The sequence below is a fragment of the Pongo abelii genome, chromosome 3 (assembly GCF_028885655.2).
Source record: "Pongo abelii isolate AG06213 chromosome 3, NHGRI_mPonAbe1-v2.0_pri, whole genome shotgun sequence".
Lineage (NCBI taxonomy): Eukaryota > Metazoa > Chordata > Mammalia > Primates > Hominidae > Pongo > Pongo abelii.
The window spans coordinates 66139707-66161535 of NC_071988.2; the positions used below are offsets into that span (position 1 = coordinate 66139707).

At 41.2% G+C, this 21829-nt stretch overlaps 1 protein-coding gene across 4 annotated transcripts in view; it reads left to right on the forward strand.

Moving 5' to 3' along the window:
* The window catches only part of SCFD2 (sec1 family domain containing 2), a 500604-nt gene that overhangs the window by 438437 nt on the left and 40338 nt on the right, over positions 1 to 21829 (forward strand). For all 4 annotated transcript variants that reach the window (XM_063722535.1, XM_009239998.4, XM_054553177.2 and 1 more), the window contains 1 exon segment: positions 14922 to 15067. In XM_063722535.1, the coding sequence (XP_063578605.1) occupies positions 14922 to 15067 (146 nt within the window).

The following is a 21829-nucleotide window of genomic DNA, read 5'->3' on the forward strand; positions in this document are numbered from 1 at the left end:
GGCAGGTCTATGCAAACCTACCCCAAAGTCTGAGGAAGCTGAGATGCCAAAGAAAGAGGCTGACATATCCAATTTCTTAGAAAGAAACATTTAATAGAGACTTTAAATGTTTAACAGAAGCCATGTCTGTGTATCAGACAGCGGTGAAACACAATGGTGGATCCCCATGCCATTAACTCCCAAACCCAGGGTTTACATACCATAGAGGAGGGCTGGTTCAGAAGATATGTAGAACAATCAATGTATAACAACATCAAGGATGTTTGACCTAAGGGCAGGATTTACAGTGAGTATGTGCTCTTACACAAGGAACAATCGATAAACTGGAAATCTTAGAGGTCTTCCTGGAACAGGTGTTGATCAGCAGCCAACATGGTAGATTAGCTTTCAAGGTGGAATTGCTTCAGCCTCCACACAGAATTTTGTTGTTGTTGTTGTTGTTAATTAAACACTTAAATTATATGCTTATTTAAAAATCAAAACAGAAGCATATAAAGTGGAAAATAGAAATCTCCCATAATTCCTGACACAACAACACTTAACAGGCAGTTGTTTCATTCAGCAACTATTTATTGAGCTCCTTCCATATGCCAAGCACAAGCACTGTTTTGGGAAGTTCCAATTCATTGTAATTAAAGATCTTTGTTCCCACTGGACTTACATTCTACTGCTGTGCAATGCAATACAGTAACCACTAGCCACATGTGGCTATTTAGATTTAGTAAAGTTAAATACAATTTAAAAATGAGATCCCCTGTCACACTGGCCACATTTCAAGTGCTCAATGACCATAAGTAGCTAGCGGCTACTGTATAGGACCACACAGGTATAGACTATTTTCATCACTGCAGAAAGTTCTATGGGACAATAATGTCCATTCATACTCTTCAGCAACCAACTCTTGTCACTTAATCTAGCGTGGTCATCTTCTTTTATCAATAAATCAAACACATTGATTTGTATCCTCCTATTAATGGATATTTAATTCCAGTTTTTCACTATTATAAATAATATTGCCATGAACTTCCTTGGAACTTATATCCTTGTGCATTTCTCCAACCTTTTTTAACATAAATTTTGCAAAGTGCAATCAGATAATACAGGAGATGTGCTCAAAACCCAGTAAGAGCTCAGTACATGCTGACTATGACTATGTGAAGCTTTGCAGGAGCCCCTGGAGGTGCATTTCTAGGAGCTGCAATTCCTAGAGGCTTCCTGCCTGAATTGGGCCCCAAGGCTTTTCACAACAAACAAACCAGACAGCCACAGCCTGCCTCTGGAAATGTAGAGCCCTGAAGCCACAGCCAACAATTTCCATAAAAATTTTTTCCAGAATAATTATGTGTTTTGAATCTAGCCACATGTTACATTTATTGACCACCTCCTGGATGCTTGACCCTACATGAGATGCCAAACCGGTTGCAGGCCTGAGACCTGTCTCATTTTATGAGCTCACAGTGAAGCCATTGTGGCAACTTGGGGGGCAAGACATGGCTGTTCATTAAGGCTGGTCCTGAACAATTTGCACATTTTTTTTCCCACTGGGAGAGAGGCAAGCATTTGATGCAGTAATGTAGGTGGTTGTATGCTAGTGTGGGAAACGAGAACTTAAGTGTTACCAACTTGGCCCATCTAGGTTGATGATTTTTTCTTTCATTTTTTTCGGTCTTAGTCCACTTTGTGTTGCTATAGCAGAATATCACAGACTAGGTAAATTATAAACAATAGAAGTGTATGGTTCTGAAGACTGGAAATTCCATTTATGGTTCTGGAGACTGGAAATTCCAAAGGCATGTCACCAACATCTGGCAAGACCATCCCACGGCAGGAGAAAGCAAGCACACAAGACAGAGGCACTTAGCTTCAGACTTGCTTTATGACAGCCTATTCCCATGATAATTAACCCACTCCGAGGGCTCCTCCCTCATGACCCATGAGGCCCCACCTCCCAATATTGTTGCACTGGAGATTAAGTTTCTAACACATGAACTTTTGGGGGACACATTCAAGTCAGAGCAGGGCCCAAAAGAAATTCTAACTACTTTAGAGTTTTTATTTCTAAACTAATTCTCAAATCCCTTGCTCTTTCTGGGAAATGAGAAGCTAAGACCTCCTCAGCTGTTCACTGCATATTCTGCCTTCAGATCATGGAGCCAGCTGTAGTTCACCAGTCTTTAACTCTCCCCATCCCCATCCTGCAGAAGGAAAGAGCTGCACTCTGAGCCCAAGCCCCACTCTCTCAAACCCATCCTACATGGACATGGTGGACATAGTAACTATGAAAACAGCTGTGGGCTTGAAATTGTCCCTGCACAGAAACAAGTGAAAGCCTAGAAGCCCTAAATCTTTGTGATAACTCAGTTTTGTTAAGAGTTTAAATCTCCCTGTAGACAATGTGATTCATCTTAGTTATCTCTGCCAGAGGCTGAAGGAAATGAGTGGGCATCTCCATGGGGGCCTAAGTCTGGACTGGGGTCAGGCCGGGTAAGGAGCACCTGGAAGGCTGCAGACAGCAGCCTCTGTACCCAGCAGGAAGTCTAGCCCTGTCCTCTGGGTCAGGGAAACAGAGAGAGCTGCTGCTTTCTGTCCTGCTTCTTCCAGATCCTAACCCTGCTTACAATGCTACTTGAATGTGCTTTGAGCCTAAGTGAGTTTCAAGAGGGAGACATCTTTCTGTAAACTTCCCTGATTTTTCTGCATTTGTTTCTGGAATCCACCTTCAAGGCCCAGCCTTGCCTCAGAAAGGGATGAGAAGAAGGGGAATATTTCTACCCTTCTCCTCCTCACCACGGCCCACTGGCAACCCTCTCTGGACTGTGTCCCAACTCTGAATCAAGCATGCCTAACCTACACACTAATTCATGCTGCCTCCAAAAGAAAATAGAGAAAAGTGATAGATAAGGGGCCTCATTTAGTGGGAGCTTAAATTTCAGGCATAGTGATGCTGGCTCGGTTCAATGGAGATTTACAACAACAGGTGCAGTGGAACCTTAGATTGGGGCAGAGAGTGATTTGTGTGTGTGTTGGGAGAGGGGAGAAAGTGGGGGCCTCATTTGATCTGTCTGCTACTGGAAGAAAAATAAACTCAAATTGCCCTTCTCTTCTTCTAAGAAACAAAGGGATGAAAGGAACTTTAGGCCACTAAGCTTCTTTTATTCTTGCCTCTTTCTCAAATAGATCAGAAAATAATCCCATATTATTAACCACCTTGCCTTCCCCAAAAATATGAAAAAAAAAGACACTACTATTCCCCCGATACTTACAGAATCCTGTAACATGGTCAGTGAGGCTGGACCTCAAAAAACTTAATGGAAAATAAAGATTTTTAAAGAACTCTTCCAAATGACAGTGAAAACAAGAGGTGGGGAAGGCAGACAGTAACTTGAAAGGCTTTTAAGTATGCCATGACTTGGTCTTCTGATTCCATCCTTTTCTACAAATGGACAATTAGCTGTGACAGAAGTTTGTGTAATTAGCAGACAAGTTAAACTCTGAATGAAGTATTCTTTGTAACCCAATAAGAAAAGCGTTTTCCAGGGACACATCACAGCCAGAAGTGTCACCATATGACTCCCACACTCTACTCCAATTTTATTGGCATTTCTAAAATAAAGTATAACATTATCTCTTTAAACAAATCACCATGTGAGGTGGGCCTTTGGTACTATTTTTTAAACCAGCAACCAGACTGGTCTTGGGCGAAGATTCAGAAAAGAGCAGAAATAGTGTACCTGATGTCATCCTTCACAGCTTCCTTCTTGGCCTGCACCTCCAGGAAGCCTTCCAGGTGGTCTTCTTGGGGGAGCCCTGGGGCCTCTGCTGCAGCTGCATCAGGTAGAATCCCCCTCCCACACATACAGCCACACATCTTCGTGATGAAATATAGGGGGAGACAGCGTGGAGGGTAAGAAGGTACGGGACTTGTTGCAGGAAGTGGCACATCAGATATGCTTCCTGGAGGGCAGGAGGGATCAGCCTCCATCAGGTCTCGAAAGGACCATCCACAGAAGATGCATCTGGGCTTCCATGTCACTCTCTCTGAGATGCTGGACTGGCCCATTCATTCTGAAACTATACACTAGGGGAATACTATTTCCGCTAAAATCAAATTACAGCAGTCTTTTCCCAATTCAAAGAAAAATAAAGTAAGCAGATTAAAATTTCCTCACCATAAGTTTTCATCTGTCCTGTGTTTTCTTAACTTTGTTGCTGCTTCATCTTTTGTAGCACCCTGCACTCCCCACCCGGGGGAGGGGGGAGGGAAACAAGAAGTAAGCAAATATTAACAGGAAAACTGCCAGCTGTGCTTAACTCATGGGCATGTTGTGGTAACTCTTTTGTGTACCTTGTTTTCTCCTAGTTCAGAAGACGAAAGCAGTGGTAATAATGTCATAGTGTTCTTCTATCAGGTGCAGCATAGCTCCCTGGGCTCTACCGCCCCACAGCTGTTGAAAACAGCCAGATCCAGGTAGTCTCTCAAGTCAGCTCTGAGAGTCCAGCAAACCATTTTGAGCTATTCAGAACCACCAGAAATGTCAACACACTTTGAAAGGGGACTTATTATAGTGAAAATGGCAAGTTTGTAATTTAATACAATTAATTCAATGGAATAAAAACAATCCACCTTTTAGGAAGCACTTCTAGTGAGATATGCCTGTTTGAGAACTTGGCTGTGATTCCTAGTAGGAGCCTGTGTGCTGCCTTCCTTGGGAATGGAAAGATTTGTGAACCTGAGCCTGGCGTAAGTGGCTGTATACAGGCATTTCCCCCACTTACAGTAGGTTTAATTGCTGGAAAAAGGGCCCAAAGTCGAAACGCTGTGAGAGATCTGATTTTCCCATGGTGACAGCCGATAATAGAACATTAGGGTAACTGATCAAAAATCTGATGCCTACCTTTTTAAAGAAATAACCTCAAACATTGTATTTCAGTTACTCTGAATGCTGAACTTCAGAATCTCTGTCTATAGTGTATTTAGATTGATTTAATAGACAACCTAATAACCAACATATGAAATTGTATTAATTACTGTGATACAGTATCATGATATTTTTATAGTCCTCCACACTTCCCTTATTTAACACATAAAACCTTAAGATAAACTGTTATTTTATAGTTATGGCAGTCAGAAGGGAGCCATTTTAGAGAGATTTTTCACATAGGCAGCTTAGAGAAAATTTTTAGAAATAGTTGGGGTTATTTCATTGTTTTTGTGATGATCTAGGATTGTCTATTTTTCTACCTCCTTGATGGTTCCCATTTGTCAATTTTTGCTTTTGTTGTAATTGCTTTTGATGTTTTTGTCATGAAATCTTTGCCAATGCCTATGTCCTGAATGGTATTGCCTAGATTTTCTCCTAGTGTTTCTTCTAGTTTTAGGTTTTACATTTAAGTATTTAATCCATCTTGAGTTAATTTTCGTATAAGGCATAAGGAAGGGTTCCAGTTTCAATTTTCTGCATATGGCTAGCCAGTTTTCCCAGCACCATTTATTAAATAGGGAATCCTTTCCCCATTGCTTGTTTTTGACAGGTTTGTCAAATTTGGATCAGATGGTTGTAGATGTGTGGTCTTATTTCTGAGATCTCTATTCTGTTCCATTGGTCTATGTGTCTGTTTTTGTACCAGTACCATGCTGTTTCGGTTACTGTAGTCTTGTAGTATAGTTTGAAGTCAGGTAGTGTGATGCCTCCAGCTTTGTTCTTTTTGCTTAGAATCGTCTTGGCTATACAGGCTCTTTTTTGTCATATGAATTTTAAAGTAGTTTCTTCTAATTATGTGAAGAATGTCAATGGTAGTTTAATGGAAATAGCAGTGAATCTGTAAATTACTTTGGAATATATGGCCATTTTTACAATATTGATTCTATCCACGAACATGGAATGTTTTTCCATTTGTTTGTGTCCTCTCTTATTTCCTTAAGCAGTGGTTTGCAGTTCTCCCTGAAGAGGTCCAGCACATCCCTTTGTAAGTTGGATTCCAAGGTATTTTATTCTTTTTGTAGCAATGCTTCCTGGAGTAGTACAGATGTTCAGGATCAAAGGGCTGCTTGTCCCAGTGCCTGCATCCCTAACAGGATTCCCGCTTTCTGGGCCTCTCTGGCAACTTTGCACCCTGCCAGGCAAACTTGCCTTTAAGACTGTGCAAGTTCTGAAGCGTATTCCTGATGGTTTTCCTTCCTTCAGGCTTCCCACCACGTGATTTCTCACAAAAAGCCTCAGAATTCTAGCTGGGCAGCCACTTGCAACCATGTCACATTCTCTCCCGAATGTACAAGTCTTTCCATGTCCATCACACATCCCAAACCTGCCTAATAATAATAGATTTCAGCTGACATTTTTTCTCTAATCAGCTGTTTTAAAAAGCTGAATTTGCTGGAGGCTTTAGAAAGTAGTGCAACTGGTTTTTGTTTTGTTATATTTTTAAGATAATAGCTGATACATATAAAAATTACATGATCTGTGTGGTATAAAACATACTTATATAATAAACACCCATGAATCCACCACCCTATCCTGGCACTTTGCTTACCTACCTCCAGATGAATCTGCCTTCCTCACCCATCCTTCTCTTTAAAACAGAGAAGGAGAATCATAAACACAAACTTCAGAGTTTTTGTCATATATGTGTGTATACCTAAACCACGTATAGTTTAGTTTTGCTTGTTAAATAGACAAGCAGAATTTATCAGCCAATTGAGGTTGGTCTTCTCAAGTAGCCTTTTTGGAAGTTTATCCACTTACCCATGTGGGCTGCAATTGCTCAAAACCATCTGGGAGCTCTTTGTTTGAAATTTCATGCAGAGACAGTTTATCAGCCGCTCAAGAAAATCAGTGCTGCTGCTTTATGTCATTTTTTTGGTCTGATTTACCTATTTTTTTCTATAACCTCTCTATTTTCCCCATTCACTTATTTAAAAACTATGTAGTGAGTGTCTTCTGTGAGCTAAGCACTGTGCTAGGCATGCAAGGAGAGTCCAGAGTCTCTGCTCCCACTGGAGCATGTCCTCAGGCCTCCTCTCAGCTGTCTTCCTTTGTCATTTGAGCAATAACTATAGGCTACAGACTGCAATAACAATAGGAGCAATAACTATAGGCCAAGAGACTCCAAGACACCAAGCAGGATTCAGTGCACCAAGAGTCATGGGATCAGCATAGGCTGGGAGCCAGAAGGGAGACTTCTGGGAGGACTTCAAGAAGGAGTCCCCCCTTTGTGCATGCCTATTTGTCTTTGGCCTTTTGTGACCTCACCTAGATAGTTATAGCTCTAATTTTGTTAGTTGGCCTTCCTCACTAATCCAGGCATCTTTATATCATTACCTCCACACCTGCTGAGGTGCCCTGCTGTGTGGTACATAGCTCAAGAACTCTAATATGAAAGGGGAAATTGTCCCTATAAAACCTGATGTCTGACAACCTAGATTATAATTTTCTTGAGACAGAATCTTACTCTGTCACCCAGGCTAGAGGACAGTGGTGATCATAGCTCACTGTAGCCTTGAACTCCTGGGCTGAAATGATCCTCCCACCTCAGCTTCCCAAGCAGCTGAGATTACAGGTATGCATCACCACACTGGCTATTTTTTAAAAATTTTTTGTAGAGACAGAGTCTTGCTATGTTGCCCAGGCTGGTCTCAAACTCCTAGCCTCAAGTGATCCTCCCACCTCGGTCTCCCAAAGTTCTGGGATTACAGGCATGAGCCACTGCACCTAGCTTATAATTTTTGTATGTTAGAACTTAAAGTCACATTAGGTTATTAAACATGAAATTGATGACAGATACAACTGCCTGGGTAGTATAAATATAGAACCTCAGAAATATGTGCTTATATATTGTTTTGATTTATGTAAAATATAGTAATACATCTAATAAATATGTGTATATATAATAGATATAATTTATGTATTCTAAACCAGCCTCCACCTGACCCAGTCACCAGAATCACTCACACTTCACAATCCTTTTATAAAATAGGACTAACGCCAAAACCCTGACCAATCACAGTTCTAAAGCTATTTCCATGTCCTGTGCACGCCTGCTCTTCCCAGCTGAGTTGTGTGTTTCTGAAAGTCAACTGTGTTTGTTCTCAAACCTGTGTGTGCCAGTTGTACTTGTTATTAAGTTGCAAGATTTAATTAAATGTTCTCACATACTAATGAAGTATGAACTCAAAAAGAAAATTGTCTCAGTGAAAACCAAATTAGATGTTTTTCAAAGACTCAGTAAAAATGGGTCATTAATAAAAATGCTTTTGAATTAGGTGTGAACAAGGCAAATGTAAAAGATTGAAGAAAACAATTTAAAATCTAGAAGAATTCTGTCCTCAGATTGTGCTGCAGATGTCTTTAACTTCTGGTTCCACTTTAAATGGAATTGCATATGGCATGTCAGAAATCCTACATGGTAAATAATGATGTTTTTTAAAAAAGAACTCTAATCAGCAGACAATACTAAAAAAAAAAAAAAAAAAAAAAATTACCTTGGTCTGTCATCAAAGGATTAGTGAATGAAAACACATTTATATTTTAATTTAAAGATTACATATATGAATATGTACTTATACATATGGAGGTGTGGATAGAATAATTTAGAAATGTTTGTAAGAGAGAGATTGATTTTCCATGATCCCCGTCTTTTAATGACTTTTCCAATCACACATCAGTCCAAGCATATTTGGAAAGAGGGCTTCTATTGTTGTTTATTTGCCTCATGCACTTCCTGGGACTGTCCTACTCAAGAGGGGTTTTATACAGTCAGCGTCACTGAAAAATTTCAGATATGATGCTACTTGCTAAGGTTTATTTGATTTTTACTTCATTTAGTTTTGTTTTCATTTGCCAAACATTTCTTGAAAGCCATGAGAAAAGACTCCATTTTAAAAACAATCATTTGAAGAGAGAGAAAAGGCGTTGTCAGACTGCTGAATGGATGGGGGAGGTCGTGACCCCCAGTGCTCTTCCCTGTCTGGCTGTGTCACACCCCCAAGCCAACCCTTTCTCTAACTGCCCCAGGAGCCCATGGAGGTGGCCCCTGCTGCGTTGGGGCTTGCTGAGAGGCAGGCAGGCAGGCAGGAGTGCAAACTAGAAAGTGGGCCTGAGGTTCTCAAACTCAGGCCAGTAGAAAAATGAGACCAGTCTTAGACCAGATGAGAAAATAGCCTCTTGACCAGGGTTAAAGTACATTTTTTGACCTTAGCTTTTCCCAAACAGATGTGAGGGGCCTGAGGGGCCTTTAGAACTGTGCAGATAATGATATCAGTAAATAGGGAGACATTTCAAATCCTACTCTAGCTATGCCCTCCTACTCCCAGCTTATCAAGCCACACGTGTGCATGATTTTTGCTTGACTTGCATAAATGCATATGTGTACAGGCGTGCACGCGTGTGTGTATGTGTGTGTGTGTGTGTTTTTGAAGAACTCAGGTAAGGGCTACTTCAGCTCGAATCCAGACTGAAGTACCCTTCTGATGAAAGATGTTTTATTTTCCTAAATACCTAAGTAATGAAACCAAACTTATGGAAACCAGGTTCTTATGAAAAGGTGCCCCAAGCACCAGCAAGCTTCAAGACTGTTTCCTGAGAGAACCAAACAGAAGAGAACTGGGTAGACTGGAGTAAGAAGTAGAGCTTCATTTCAGCCATCCCAGAAGGATCATTAAGCTGTTCTGTTTTCTCTCCATTTTAATTATGTTGGGGCTGGAAATGGACCCACACTGTGGGTCCCTGCAGTGTGCAGAGCCATGGAAACCATTCCTCTCACTCTGCTGAAGGAAAGGGGCTTCAGTAAGTGGAGAAGGGTGAGGGGGAATAGAGGAAGTGTAGGTGCTGACACAGGAGCCCTATTTTGTTGATCTGAGGGGTAACTAGACCCCTGCCCAGGAGGTCCTCAAGCCCTTTAGAGAAAGAAATTACAGAGGCATGAGTCATCCCCCGGTTATGGAAGAACACAGGGCACCCTAGGGGATTGAGGGCCTCCCCTATCAAGAAGTGGGCAACTGAAGTACACAGACTGTGCTTGGCTAAAGGTTACAATCAGCTTCTGGTTTATTATCTGTTTAACTAAGTGGATTAAATGAGAATTGACTGGAATTGGACACTTGAAGTTTCCTTACAAAAGGCCGTTATCTCATAAGCTGGCTTAATGGAACAGCCTGTCAGGGGCTTATTAGAAGTAACTGAATACAGCACCTTACAGAGCAGAGATTCAAAGGAGGCTGTGCAACCAGGCCCGGGATAGCTCACACCTCGTATGGCAAAAAAAGAAGGATCTAAGGTCTAGCTACAAACCACACTGTTAGCATCTAACCTAGAGACAGGCCCAGGTCTTCCCAAAAAGAAAGGTACTCGCAACTCCCTCCATTTTAGCATCTCTTTGGTTTAAATGTGAATTAAGTGTTTTGTTGATATATATATGGCCTTAGCAGATATGAAATAGCACATATAGCACATATATATATATAAAATAGCACATATAGCACACATATATATATATACACACACACACACGTGGCCTTAGCAGATATGAAAGACAGCAGAATGTAATGTTTAACAGGACCTACTTTGGAGTTAGACTGTAAGGGTTTGAATCTTAGCTTTACCATGTACTGATTGAGTGAGTTTGTGTTACTTCTCTGTGGCGCAGTTTCTCCATCTGCAAAATGAGAATGATAATAGTACCTAGCACATTAGGTGTCTGTGGAGATTAAATGAGCTAATATATATAAACTTCTTAGAATAGTTTCTAGCATAGTGTGAGCAACTGGTGCTCACATACTACTATTATCACAGAAAATAATTCATCCCATTTAACAGCTTTTGTACCCATATTCCTTCTTATCTATCAATTCAGCATATATTTGGAATGAGCTGCATTCACAGATGAGATTTGGAATTGAGGGAGGCAGCATACATGGAGAAGTTCAGGTCTGCAATCAGGGATATTTGAACCCTGGCTCTGCTGGGAATAGTGATGTGATCTTGCATAAGTCATTTATCCTGACTGATCCATATTTCTAAAGGGTGTGTGTGTGTGTACCTTTCATTATAGGGTTTGGGAAAATAAATGTAAATCCTTCTTTTGGTGAGGATTGATGTGATTATGAAAAATGCTCAAAGACTGATAAAAATGAGTCACCTTTGGCCCAGTATCCCTAAAACATATATATCATAGAACTTTGAGGATGACAAATTGGAGAGGGTTAATGGTTTGGACAGAAATTGCCCATGTACAGTAGGCTTGAAAAATAGACATAATTGACTATTTTTCAGCAAGATTGACTATATTTGTGAATTTAGAACTTTGCATTTTCCTTCCAGCAGTTTCTTTAACAGTCTTGTTTTTCTGTTGGGTTCATTTGAGTTCAATTTACCAGTAGTAACCTGTAAACACTTATATCAGACAACCTGCTCCACAGTAGACCTAAATCTCTGCAATTACACAGCCTATGATTAATTAATGTCAATGTATAATCCACAATTTTCATGTATAATCTAGGATTTTAAGTAAATACTGTATAATCTAGTAGATGATTCTATTCTACCCAGCCTAATGAATGAATATCATACTTCTCATATTCCAAAAAATTGCAAGAGACCATATGGAAAATGGATGACTCTTTCTGTTCTATAGAAAATGAATTACTTTAAATAAAAAAATTAGTCTATTTAGCTGGATTGACTTTTAGAGAGACTGAAAGACTTTGCATGATATTAGAACTAGTAATGTTTTTTTCTCCTTGTTTTTGTGCCTTTTTAAATTTGAAAAAGTAGTACATAGTACCCAACTCCTAGATATAAGTGATTCAGTTTCTCACATCTTAAATGGCTGAGCCTAGGGGTTGAAGGAAAGAAGCCACATGTTGAGTGAGAAGCCATAACCTCCCAGGGTTTCTTCTGGCTGGTGATTGCCTAAAGCACAAGCTAGTGCATTTCAACTGAAGTGTGATGCCAACAGTAAGCACTCTGTGATATCAATCAATGCTCTGTACCTGTAGCTCTAAACTTGCCTTGGTTATGAACTCTTTTAGAATCAAGAGGGAATTATAGACATGCTCCCCATAAAACTACATATTTTCTTCTTTCCTCAAAGCTTGGCGTAGAATTCCAGGAAGTTCCCACGAACTTCCTGAATCCCTTCATTCTTCCCCTACCCCCCAATCCCCTGCAGTCTATGAATCCCATGTGTGTAGGGTCCACTGACGTGAGGAGGCATTTTCTCACTAAGCTTGACCACACTTTCATTTATTTATATATATATATATATATTTATTTATTTATTTATTTAAGATGCAGTCTCGCTGTGTCACCCAGGCTGGAGTGCTGTGGCACGATCTCAGCTCACTGCAACCTCCACCTCCCAGGCTCAAGCAATTCTCATTCTTCAGCCTCCCAAGTAGCTCAGATTATATGCGGCCTGCCACCATGCCCAGCTAATTTTTGTATTTTTTGTAGAGACAGGGTTTCACCATGTTGGCCAGACTGGTCTTGAACTCCTGACCTCAAGTGATCCACCCGCCCCAGCCTTCCAAAGCGCTGGGATTACAGGTGTGAGCCACCATGTCCAGCCTGATTTTTTTTTTAATGGCAATGGGTTGGACATTTCTGGAAACCAGGAGATGAAGACTAATCAGAGGCTTTTGCCCATCCTTTAAGAGTTATTACATACAATGTCACGCAGTGACTGAGAGTACAAGCTCAGCTTCTCACATGCCACCTCGCTGTGTCTGACGCAACTGGATTCTTTTGGATGCTTCTGTGTGTGTTAGATTCATTCCGTTTTAGTTTAAGCTTGTTTGAATCTACCTCTACTCCCTAAAAACTATTTCTCTTCAACATGTGTATCCTCACTTTACATCTACTAGGATAGCTATAATTAAGAAGATAACTAATAATAAGCATTGGTTAGGATGTAGAGAAATTGAAACCCTCTTACACTGCTGGTGGGAAGGTAAAATAGTGCAATCAGTTTGGAAAACAGCCTAGTACTTCCTCAAAAGGTTAAACACAAAGTTACCATATGACCAGCTGTTCTACTCCTAGGTATATACCTAAGAGAAATGAAAATGTATGTCCACACAAACACATGTACGTGTAAAACTAGCAGCATTACTCATAACCAAAAGGCAAAAACAACCCAAATGTCCATTAACCGATGAGTCGATATATAAAATGTGCTATTTCCACATTCCATATACGTGAATATTCTATATACAATGAAATATTAGTAGGCAATAAGAAATGAAGTACTAATGCTACAACTTGGATGAACCCTGAAAACATTATGGTAAGTGAAAGAAGCCAGTCACAAAAGACTACATATTCTGTCATTCTGTTTGTATGAAATGTCCAGAATAGGTAAATCCATAGAGACAAAGCACATTAGGGATTGCCAGGGGCTGGAGGGGGCAGAAATCGGGGGTGACTGCTAACAGGTATGGGATTTCTTGTTGGGGTGACACAGTGTTCTAAAATTGTGGTGGTGATGATGGTTGTTAAACTCAGAATATGCTAAAAGCTTTGAATTGTGTACTTTAAATGGGTAACCATATAGGATATGAATTATATCTCAACAAAGCCGTTACTAAAAAAATAAAGCCAGACCTGTCTTCAAATCACTACTGTCTTGAGACAAGGATGTGGGTGCAAATACTGAATTTGGAAAGATATCCCAAAGCACAGTCAGGAGATAGGGAAGTGAGACGGTAGAGGAAGGAAAGCCACTAATGGGGGTATTAATGGGTGAGTTGATGTTGTGGGCAGTGGGGGCTTCATCCTTCTGGGGCCCCTCAGAAAGGCTGTGCAGACCACAACTCAGAATTACTCCTCCACGGGAAAAGAAAATGGGATTATTTCTATGAGTGTTGACTCCCCAGCACTCCCAGCCTGCCCCGTACACAAGCCAAACATGCTTCTACATCAGAGAAAGCCCTTAGACAAGAAGAGGCAGAGGCAGAGAGACACAGACAGACAGACTGACTGCCTGACATGCAGGTACTGAGGTAGGAAGCAGTCAGAATACACAGAAACTTTACCACTCTCACAGGGGACACCCAGGGTGACCGAGTGGGTATGGGCAGGGCCTTGGCAATCCTTGACACACCTGCTTTCAGGGGTGTTACTTAACCTGCACCTCAGTCCTCTTATTCTTAAAATGGTGAAGACATACGGATGATGTGACGATTAATGAGTTAATGTAGCTGATGTATTTGGGAGAGGTAAGAAGACATATTTTTAATATTTTCCTATTTTTTTAACTTATCCATGATCATGTCTCTTCTGAATGAGCTTCTAACAAAACAGAGAATACGTTCTTCTAAGTTTGAAAAAGAAACAGAAGGTTGCAGAAAACCGTCTTCTTGATAAGTCCCCCTGTGTTTGATCAGCTTTGAATGGCCGCCCTCTGGAATGTGCCACGTGCTTTGTTAGTGCATTAGACAGATGCCCATTGCAGTGAGTTCTGTCCTTGGAGCAACACTGTGATCTTTCTCATTCTTGCTCTCCTGCTTTATGGAAACTATTGGTGGGATTCAAGCAAGCGAGTTTGATCGTAACAGTCTCTCGTATTTTCCTTTGTGTCTCCTCATATTTTCCCAAAGTTGTGTTGCGAGAATTATGGGCCCTAGGGGCTTGCTTTCTGTGAAACGTCTGCAGTCTAGGGATGGAAGCCAGTGGCTGCAATCCCAGGCAGTTTTGAGTTCCACTTCTGTCAAAGGCATTTATACTCAATTTGCTTCATTGTTCATGGACGATTGAAACAGCCTAGTTGATAAACAGCCAGGGGAAAACAGGGTAAAAAATAACAATAATAATAATAATAATAAAGAAAAAAATAAAACCTCCCAACTACATTACATTGAGCTCAAGCTGTCATGATGAAAACTTAAAGATTTACTTACTCAAGAAAATATCTCTGGATTTTTTCAGACTGGGACTCTTCAATTAACCTGACATTTCACAAATCCAAAATTGCTGTGGATGAACTCTTTACTTCACTTCGGGATATTGCTGGAGCTCGGAGTCTCCTGAAACAGTTTAAGTCTGTATATGTTCCTGGAAATCATACCCACCAGGCAAGTATATACGTTTTAAAGTAACCTTCTAATCTGTTGTACTTCTAGGATTCAGAGTCTATACAAGAAAAGGTTCCCTTTTAACCTCTCTAAAATCAAAGGTTTGTTCTAGATGATCTCCAAGTTCTCTTTTAGTTCAGAGTTTTGGGTCCCACGGAATCTGAAAGCCTCTCAATTCATTTATGCCCCAGGCTTGATATGGTGGGATGAGCACTGAGTTGGGAGTCAGCCACGGCTTTCTAATTATGGGTCTGTCGCAGACTGATTCTATAGCCTTCTGCAAGTCCCTTCTCTCCTCTGGGAGCCAATGACTACAGGTACCAAATGAGGGGCTGGCCTTAGAGGATTCCCAAGTTTCTGGATCTAACCAGTCCGTAAACATTTTGAACGAGTAGAATAATGAAAAGCACCTGATAATGTTACAACAAGGGAAAAGTTTGCGATGAAAATATGTGTTATTTAAAATTCCTCCACTGCTTTCAAAGGAGGGCAGGAGGACCTAAGAAGAATGTTTTTTGACCATTGAGTAAGAAGATGGTATCAAGATTGAGGTGTAATTGCTGTGTAAAAACTCAGAGGGGGAAAGTACATAGAAAGATCCAAAGGGAAGCTTAAGGAATAAAGAAAGGTTAGAGCCACTGAGGCTGGGGAGTCTTTGTTGGACAAGGTAGGAGATGGAACTAAGGTTCCTGGTGGCCAAAGATGAGCTCTCAGGGAAGAACAAATGTTTCTGATGGAAAAGATGACTAGGTTTAACTGTGGGGAATCTTATTTATTTCTCCATAAAACCTTTAGTAAAATAAACTCTATTTGTTAAGGCTTTTTGGAGAGCTGAATGTGCTGTTAGTGGGGAAGAGTTCAGCTTCAGGGTGCTGACTCTTTAAGGGAGACTTGAGCTAATGTTACCCACTGCAGCCTAGCACAATCCAGATTCTTCATCCAGTATCCTGTATTTGTTTGGGAGCTGATACCTGAAGAGCACTTCTACATTGGATTTTTCCTTTGATTGCCACAAGTCATGCCAGGGAGGCATTATTATTCCAAGATCCAGGAAGGCCAAGTGACATGCCACAGGCATGCAGATGGCCAGGGGCAGATGCCAGATCTTTGCTGCTAGCCCAAAACCTCCTCCCTGACTATAATATGGTTCTCATAGAGATTCTACAAGTGTTGATTGATGGTGCTGATGATCATCTGAAATCACCTACCAAGATACTGAAGACCTTAGAAACTGTCACTCTTCTTAGAAACATAAAGATTTTCATCCTTTACTCAAAGATCTGAGAATGCCATGGCGACAAAATACAGATAAAATCACTCAGATAATCATACGTGGTTTTGTCATTTTAAAAAATCAGCAATCTTAAATACTATAATGTGGACTAGTTCCAAAAGACATGCTAGAACTAGTGATATATGATGACATTGAGACCAAAAATGTCAAGAAGCAAGTGGCTGGTGTAGTTGGCAAAGAGAAAATAGACCCCTAAATGAATGAGGTCTTTTCCATTTTATGTCATCCGGGTGACTGATTTGGCCAACTTCACGTAAACATGTATTAGCTATATATCTTGCATGTGATAAAGACAATGATAAGTTTCTTAGACCTTACCTCCCTGCTGCCAACACTGTCATTTCTCCAGCCCTCAGAACCCTGTCTTGCAGCCATGGCCTTTGGAAAATGGAGTTTCCCTTTGTGGCATATGTCCCCCCTTACAATAGTCAATAACATCAGCGCACTCCCAACAATACTAAGTGTCAGTGAGTGGGAAGTGGGGTGGAGGTAGGGTGATGTGTGTACGTTGGGGGGATTAAATAAATAATGATACAGACACATGGTGAAATGCTGTGCAACCATTACAATGAATGGAATAGACCTAGATATGCTGAGCAGGGTGTGTGTTTGAATCCTTGACCCAGGGTCCACTTCTTGGGGAGCTCAACTGAAACAGAGGTCCATGATCAATTGGGTGGCAGTGGGGGGACATGTAGGTCATTCTGTAAAGCATTATTCTATTTTTGTAAAAATAGAATAAAATAAATATTTCATAGGTATGTATATTTAATGTCTTTAAAATTTAGGAAAAATTTGTAATGGTTACCTTATGGTGGATGGGTAGGATTGGATGGATAAGGAGAAACACTGATTTCTTGCTTTATTTTTACATATTCTATACACGTGACACTTTTTAATGGGATTATGGGTAATTTTTACCTCTGGATTTTTCAATGTTTTTCAAATTTAAAATATTTTTAAATTACAGATGTAAGCCTTGTGACAACAGGGATTTTTATGGGTTTTGTTCACTGCCATATCCCCACTACCTAGAGTGGCATCTGTCACATAGTGGATGCTTAACAAATATTTGTTAGGTGCATCTTAAGTACAATACATATATCTTTATTACAGATCAGGGGATTTATTGGGACACAAAATATGCATACATAGGAAAGTACAAGTGTCCAGACTAGACTCAGAGTCCAGCTGTGTGTCCAGTTTTGAAAAATAGTTGTTGGCTAAACAATCTTCTGTTCATCTCATCTCCCAATTTGGTCCTCAGCCCTGTGGCTCCAGAAAAAATCTATGCTTTCTACCCAGCTCCATGCTGTCTCCAGACAGAATCTGATTGAGATGTCCTGGGCTCCCCAGCCACGTGGGAGAGCGCTAGCTGGCCCGGCCCTGGGTTCCTGTTCCAGGTCTGACCTATGCTGCATATTAGGATCTAGGCCTTGGGCCCCCACCGGCCCCACCTTCCCTCCCAGTGGCCCTCTGTCCTGCTGTGATGCACATGCACTAAGTCTCAGAGCCACTCCTGTTTCCCTTGTTAGGACTAGAGGCACCTCTTATTTTAATCTTTACCCATTAACCCATTAGGAAAAGGTGTCAATCACAGTTCATATGCAGAAAACAGACACCGTCTAGTCACTTTAAGGAGAAGGTGTCCCAACTGTGTTACATCGAGCATATAAAATCTCTAGAGGGGTCAGAGGAGTGGGATCTGGACTAGACCTCCAGAAATAAATCCCAGAACATCACCACAGGCCTGGCCCTCCAGAGCAGCCAGGACCTTTTCACAGCCTGGAGAGTGGGGGCAATGGGGATCAAGAGGCAACCACAGAAGCTCTTGACTTAAAGAACATGACACCAAGGCTGGAGACAGCACCTGTCTTTGATCACCATGGTATCTGCATGGGCTAACTCAGTGCTTGCCACCTGGTGGGTGGGTAGGTGGATGGCTAGATGGATCCCAGACTGTGCACGTTATCTAGAATGGCATTTCTTACATTTTTAATTCTTAGTAAGAGGGGGCTTAGCACAGAGGATAACAACAGATTTTCAAGCCATAGCATCGGGGTTCATAGCCCAGCTGTCCCCTCTACTAACTGTGTGACCTTGGGCAAGCAACTTCACATCTCTGTGCCTGGTTCCTACTCTGTAAGAAGGAGCTAATAATAGTTGCTCTCTCATAAAAATGCTCTAATGATTTGGTGAATTAATACATATAAAACTCTTAGAACATGCTGAGTGCAGTGGTTCACACCTGTAATCCCAGCTACCGGGGAGGCTGAGGTGAAAGAATAACTTAAGGCTAGGAGTTCAAGACCAGCCTGGGAAATATAGCAAGACTCCATCTCTAAAAAAAATTCTTAAATTTAAAAAAATTAGGTGGGTGTGGTGGTAGGCATCTGTAATTTCAGCTACTAGGGAGGCTAAGACAAAAGGATCACTTAAACCCAGGAGTTCTAGGCTGCAGTGAGCTATTATTTTGCTGCTGTACTCTAGCCTGGGCGAGAGTGATACCCCTTCTCAAAAACAAAAAACAAAAAACTTCTTAGAATAGTATCTGACACCTAGACAGCACTATGTAAGCATTTGCTATCACAGCCATTGTAACAGTAAAGAACAAAAGGGCCTTCCTTTATTTTCTTTTGCAACATTTTATCTTTTCCTTTGTTAGGACATGGGCCACACAGAAAGGGTGTCTTTCAAAAGCTGGGTGTCCTGTTAGCTGCTGTGCGGCAGAAGGCTTGTTGCTGACACCCATTTGTTTTAAAAGGTTGTGTTTGTTGGTCTCTTCTGTTGACTGGAAACCTAAGCCCCCAACTGTGCCTGTGCAGAAAGTGTTTTTTTTGTTTTGTTTTGTTTTGAGACAGAGTCTCACTCTGTCGCGGAAGCTGGAGTGCAGTGGCGCAATCTCGGCTCACTGCAACCTCTGCCTCCCAGGTTCAAGCGATTCTCATGCCTCAGCCTCCCAAGTAGCTGGGACTACAGGTGCATGCCATCATGCCCAGCTACATTGTTTTTGTATTTTTAGTAGAGACAGGGTTTCGCCATGTTGGCCAGGCTGCTCTTGAACTCCTGACCTCAGGTGATCTGCCTGCCTCAGCCTCCCAAAGTGCTGGGATTACAGGCATGAGCTACTGCTCCCGGCCGCAGAAAGTCTTCTTACCCTTCCGTTTCTTACTGCAAATGCTCAGTTTAGTGAGAGGCTTAATCTCCCCACTAAATGCCACAGTGTCTGATGCGATGCCACTCCTCAGCTGCGACACCAGGAGGATATTAGGCAGATGTCTCAGGGCAGGGAGCTTATACGGGGCTTTCAGACAAAATACTGTATGGCTCTCGCATGGCTTGCCTTGGCATGCATCTTGAAGAGCAGGGCTGAGCTGCAGAAAACCTTCCACAGACACATACTGTACTTTGTGCCTCTGGCATGTTGAACAAGAGCATTTCGAACCAGCAGTGCCTGAGGAGGCTTGATTCATCTTGTGCCCAGTGAAATATGGCTCTCTGAACAGGCTTTAGGCCAGGCCTCTTTTGTCAACAGTCCCCAGCCCTGGCCTCTGGTTGTTCTTTTCCAAGTGCTAAGTTCTATTCCTCCTCCTGATTCTTTCTAACAGACCTGCTAGCATCCTTTCTGAAGGAATCAGCATGGGGTAGGACTAAACTGAGGGCCAGGAAACTTGGCTCTGTCCTGAGTCTACTTCTAATTGGCTGTGTGAACTCAAGCAAACATGTTAATGAGTTTGGGCTTCACCTTCCTCATATTGAATTGAAGGGGCTATACTCAAATTTTTAAAAACTAATCTGCTTCTGGATTGAAGCATGGGTGGTTGGATGGATGGATGGATGGATGAACAGACAGACAAATGAACCATTTTAAAATCTACAAATAAATTGTTTCCTTTAAGAAGATGAAAAGAGAAAAAACAGTCATCGTATAGCAAAAAATAAAAATAAATGAGCCATGGATTAGTCAAAGCCATGAGCAATTTTGAACAGATGTTTTTCTGTGCTGTCTTGGGTTGAAACAAAATGAATATCCTCCCAGTAAGCCTGGTTTTTCTGAGAGGCTGGTTGTTCAGAGTCAATTTTGCAGAAAAGGGAGAAGCAGGCATCTTCACTATCAGAACTGAGGAGTCCCCAGCTACGCCAACAGCAACAGCAAAAACAAGGTCAGCAGCCCCAGCTGATGGAGATGTGACTGTGGCCCCAACTGGGTTTTCTTGGAAACTGCTATCCTAAGTCATTTTTAAGGTGCACCAAATTCAAGATGTTGTAGTTACACTGGTTTCTCAAGATTGTATCTGACTTATTATATATTATGTCAGGAACTGCTGCTATACTCACTACTTTTCCTGAAGAGCTAACATTCAAGTCAACAAAAGAATCTTCCAGACCCACCCACAGTATGTTCATCCCAAAAGAGTAACCAGAGACATTGACACAAGTATTTTAGTTATCATATTTTACTTAAATGTGGTATTTTTTTAAAGATTCGTTTTTTGAAACTTCAACTATTCCATGTGTATCAGCCATCAAGGGGTCTCTTTAAGCTCTATCAAGCTATCAGGCCAGCGTCAGGAGGCTCTCATACAGGGCCACGATATGACCTTCATGGGCCCCTTTTTTTGAAAAATAAAAAATAGTAAAAAACATATGATACAATTGCATTGGTGTAAAAATAAATACATCAATATTACATATCAAAACATCACTTTCACCTTAAAGTATTTTTTCTTCTGATTTAAAAAAATGTATTTTCATGGGCCCTCAAAAGGAATGTGGGCCCAAGGCACTGTAGGTTTGTATCTAACAAATAAGTCAGCTCTGTGGTCATGGCTCCCACTTGACGCAAGTGTGCCCGAGACAGGAACGTAGCTCCCATCAGGGAAGCATCAGGCATTTTTCTTCCTTGGAGTAGTCCCTATGGCCATCCATGAAGCTTGAAGCAGTCCACGCAGCTACTGAGGAGCTACTTGGACTGGTTTCAAGGTGACAGCTCAGGAGTGAGAGAGCTAGATTCACATGGGATGAATACACAAGTCCCCTGGCTTAAAAACCTCATATCCTATAGGAGCTAATTTCTCTGTAAGAACTCCACAGACATAGCTTCCAGCACTCCTCCAAGGGACAAGTCCAATTATTATTCAAGAATCATTATACTCAGAGAAGCCCAAAGTTCTGGCTTTCTATCAAATTTTTATAGTTCTTCCAGTTTAATGCAGTTTACCAACCAGCGGTCATTTTTGTCATAAGCAATCTTGCCTGGCTGCATAGTTTGACATTCTTCCTTTATCAGGTTTCCAGGGAAACAGAGATAAAAAGTTAACCAAAGGTTAAATTCTTACTCAGAAGGGAAAAGGGTTTAATAATCTTTTACCTACAACCTGCAGCTTGCCAGTTGTTAAGGAAATATTTACATTAATGTTCCAATCAAAACTTAACAATGTGTCTATGGCAGAGACCATCCTGTGTAT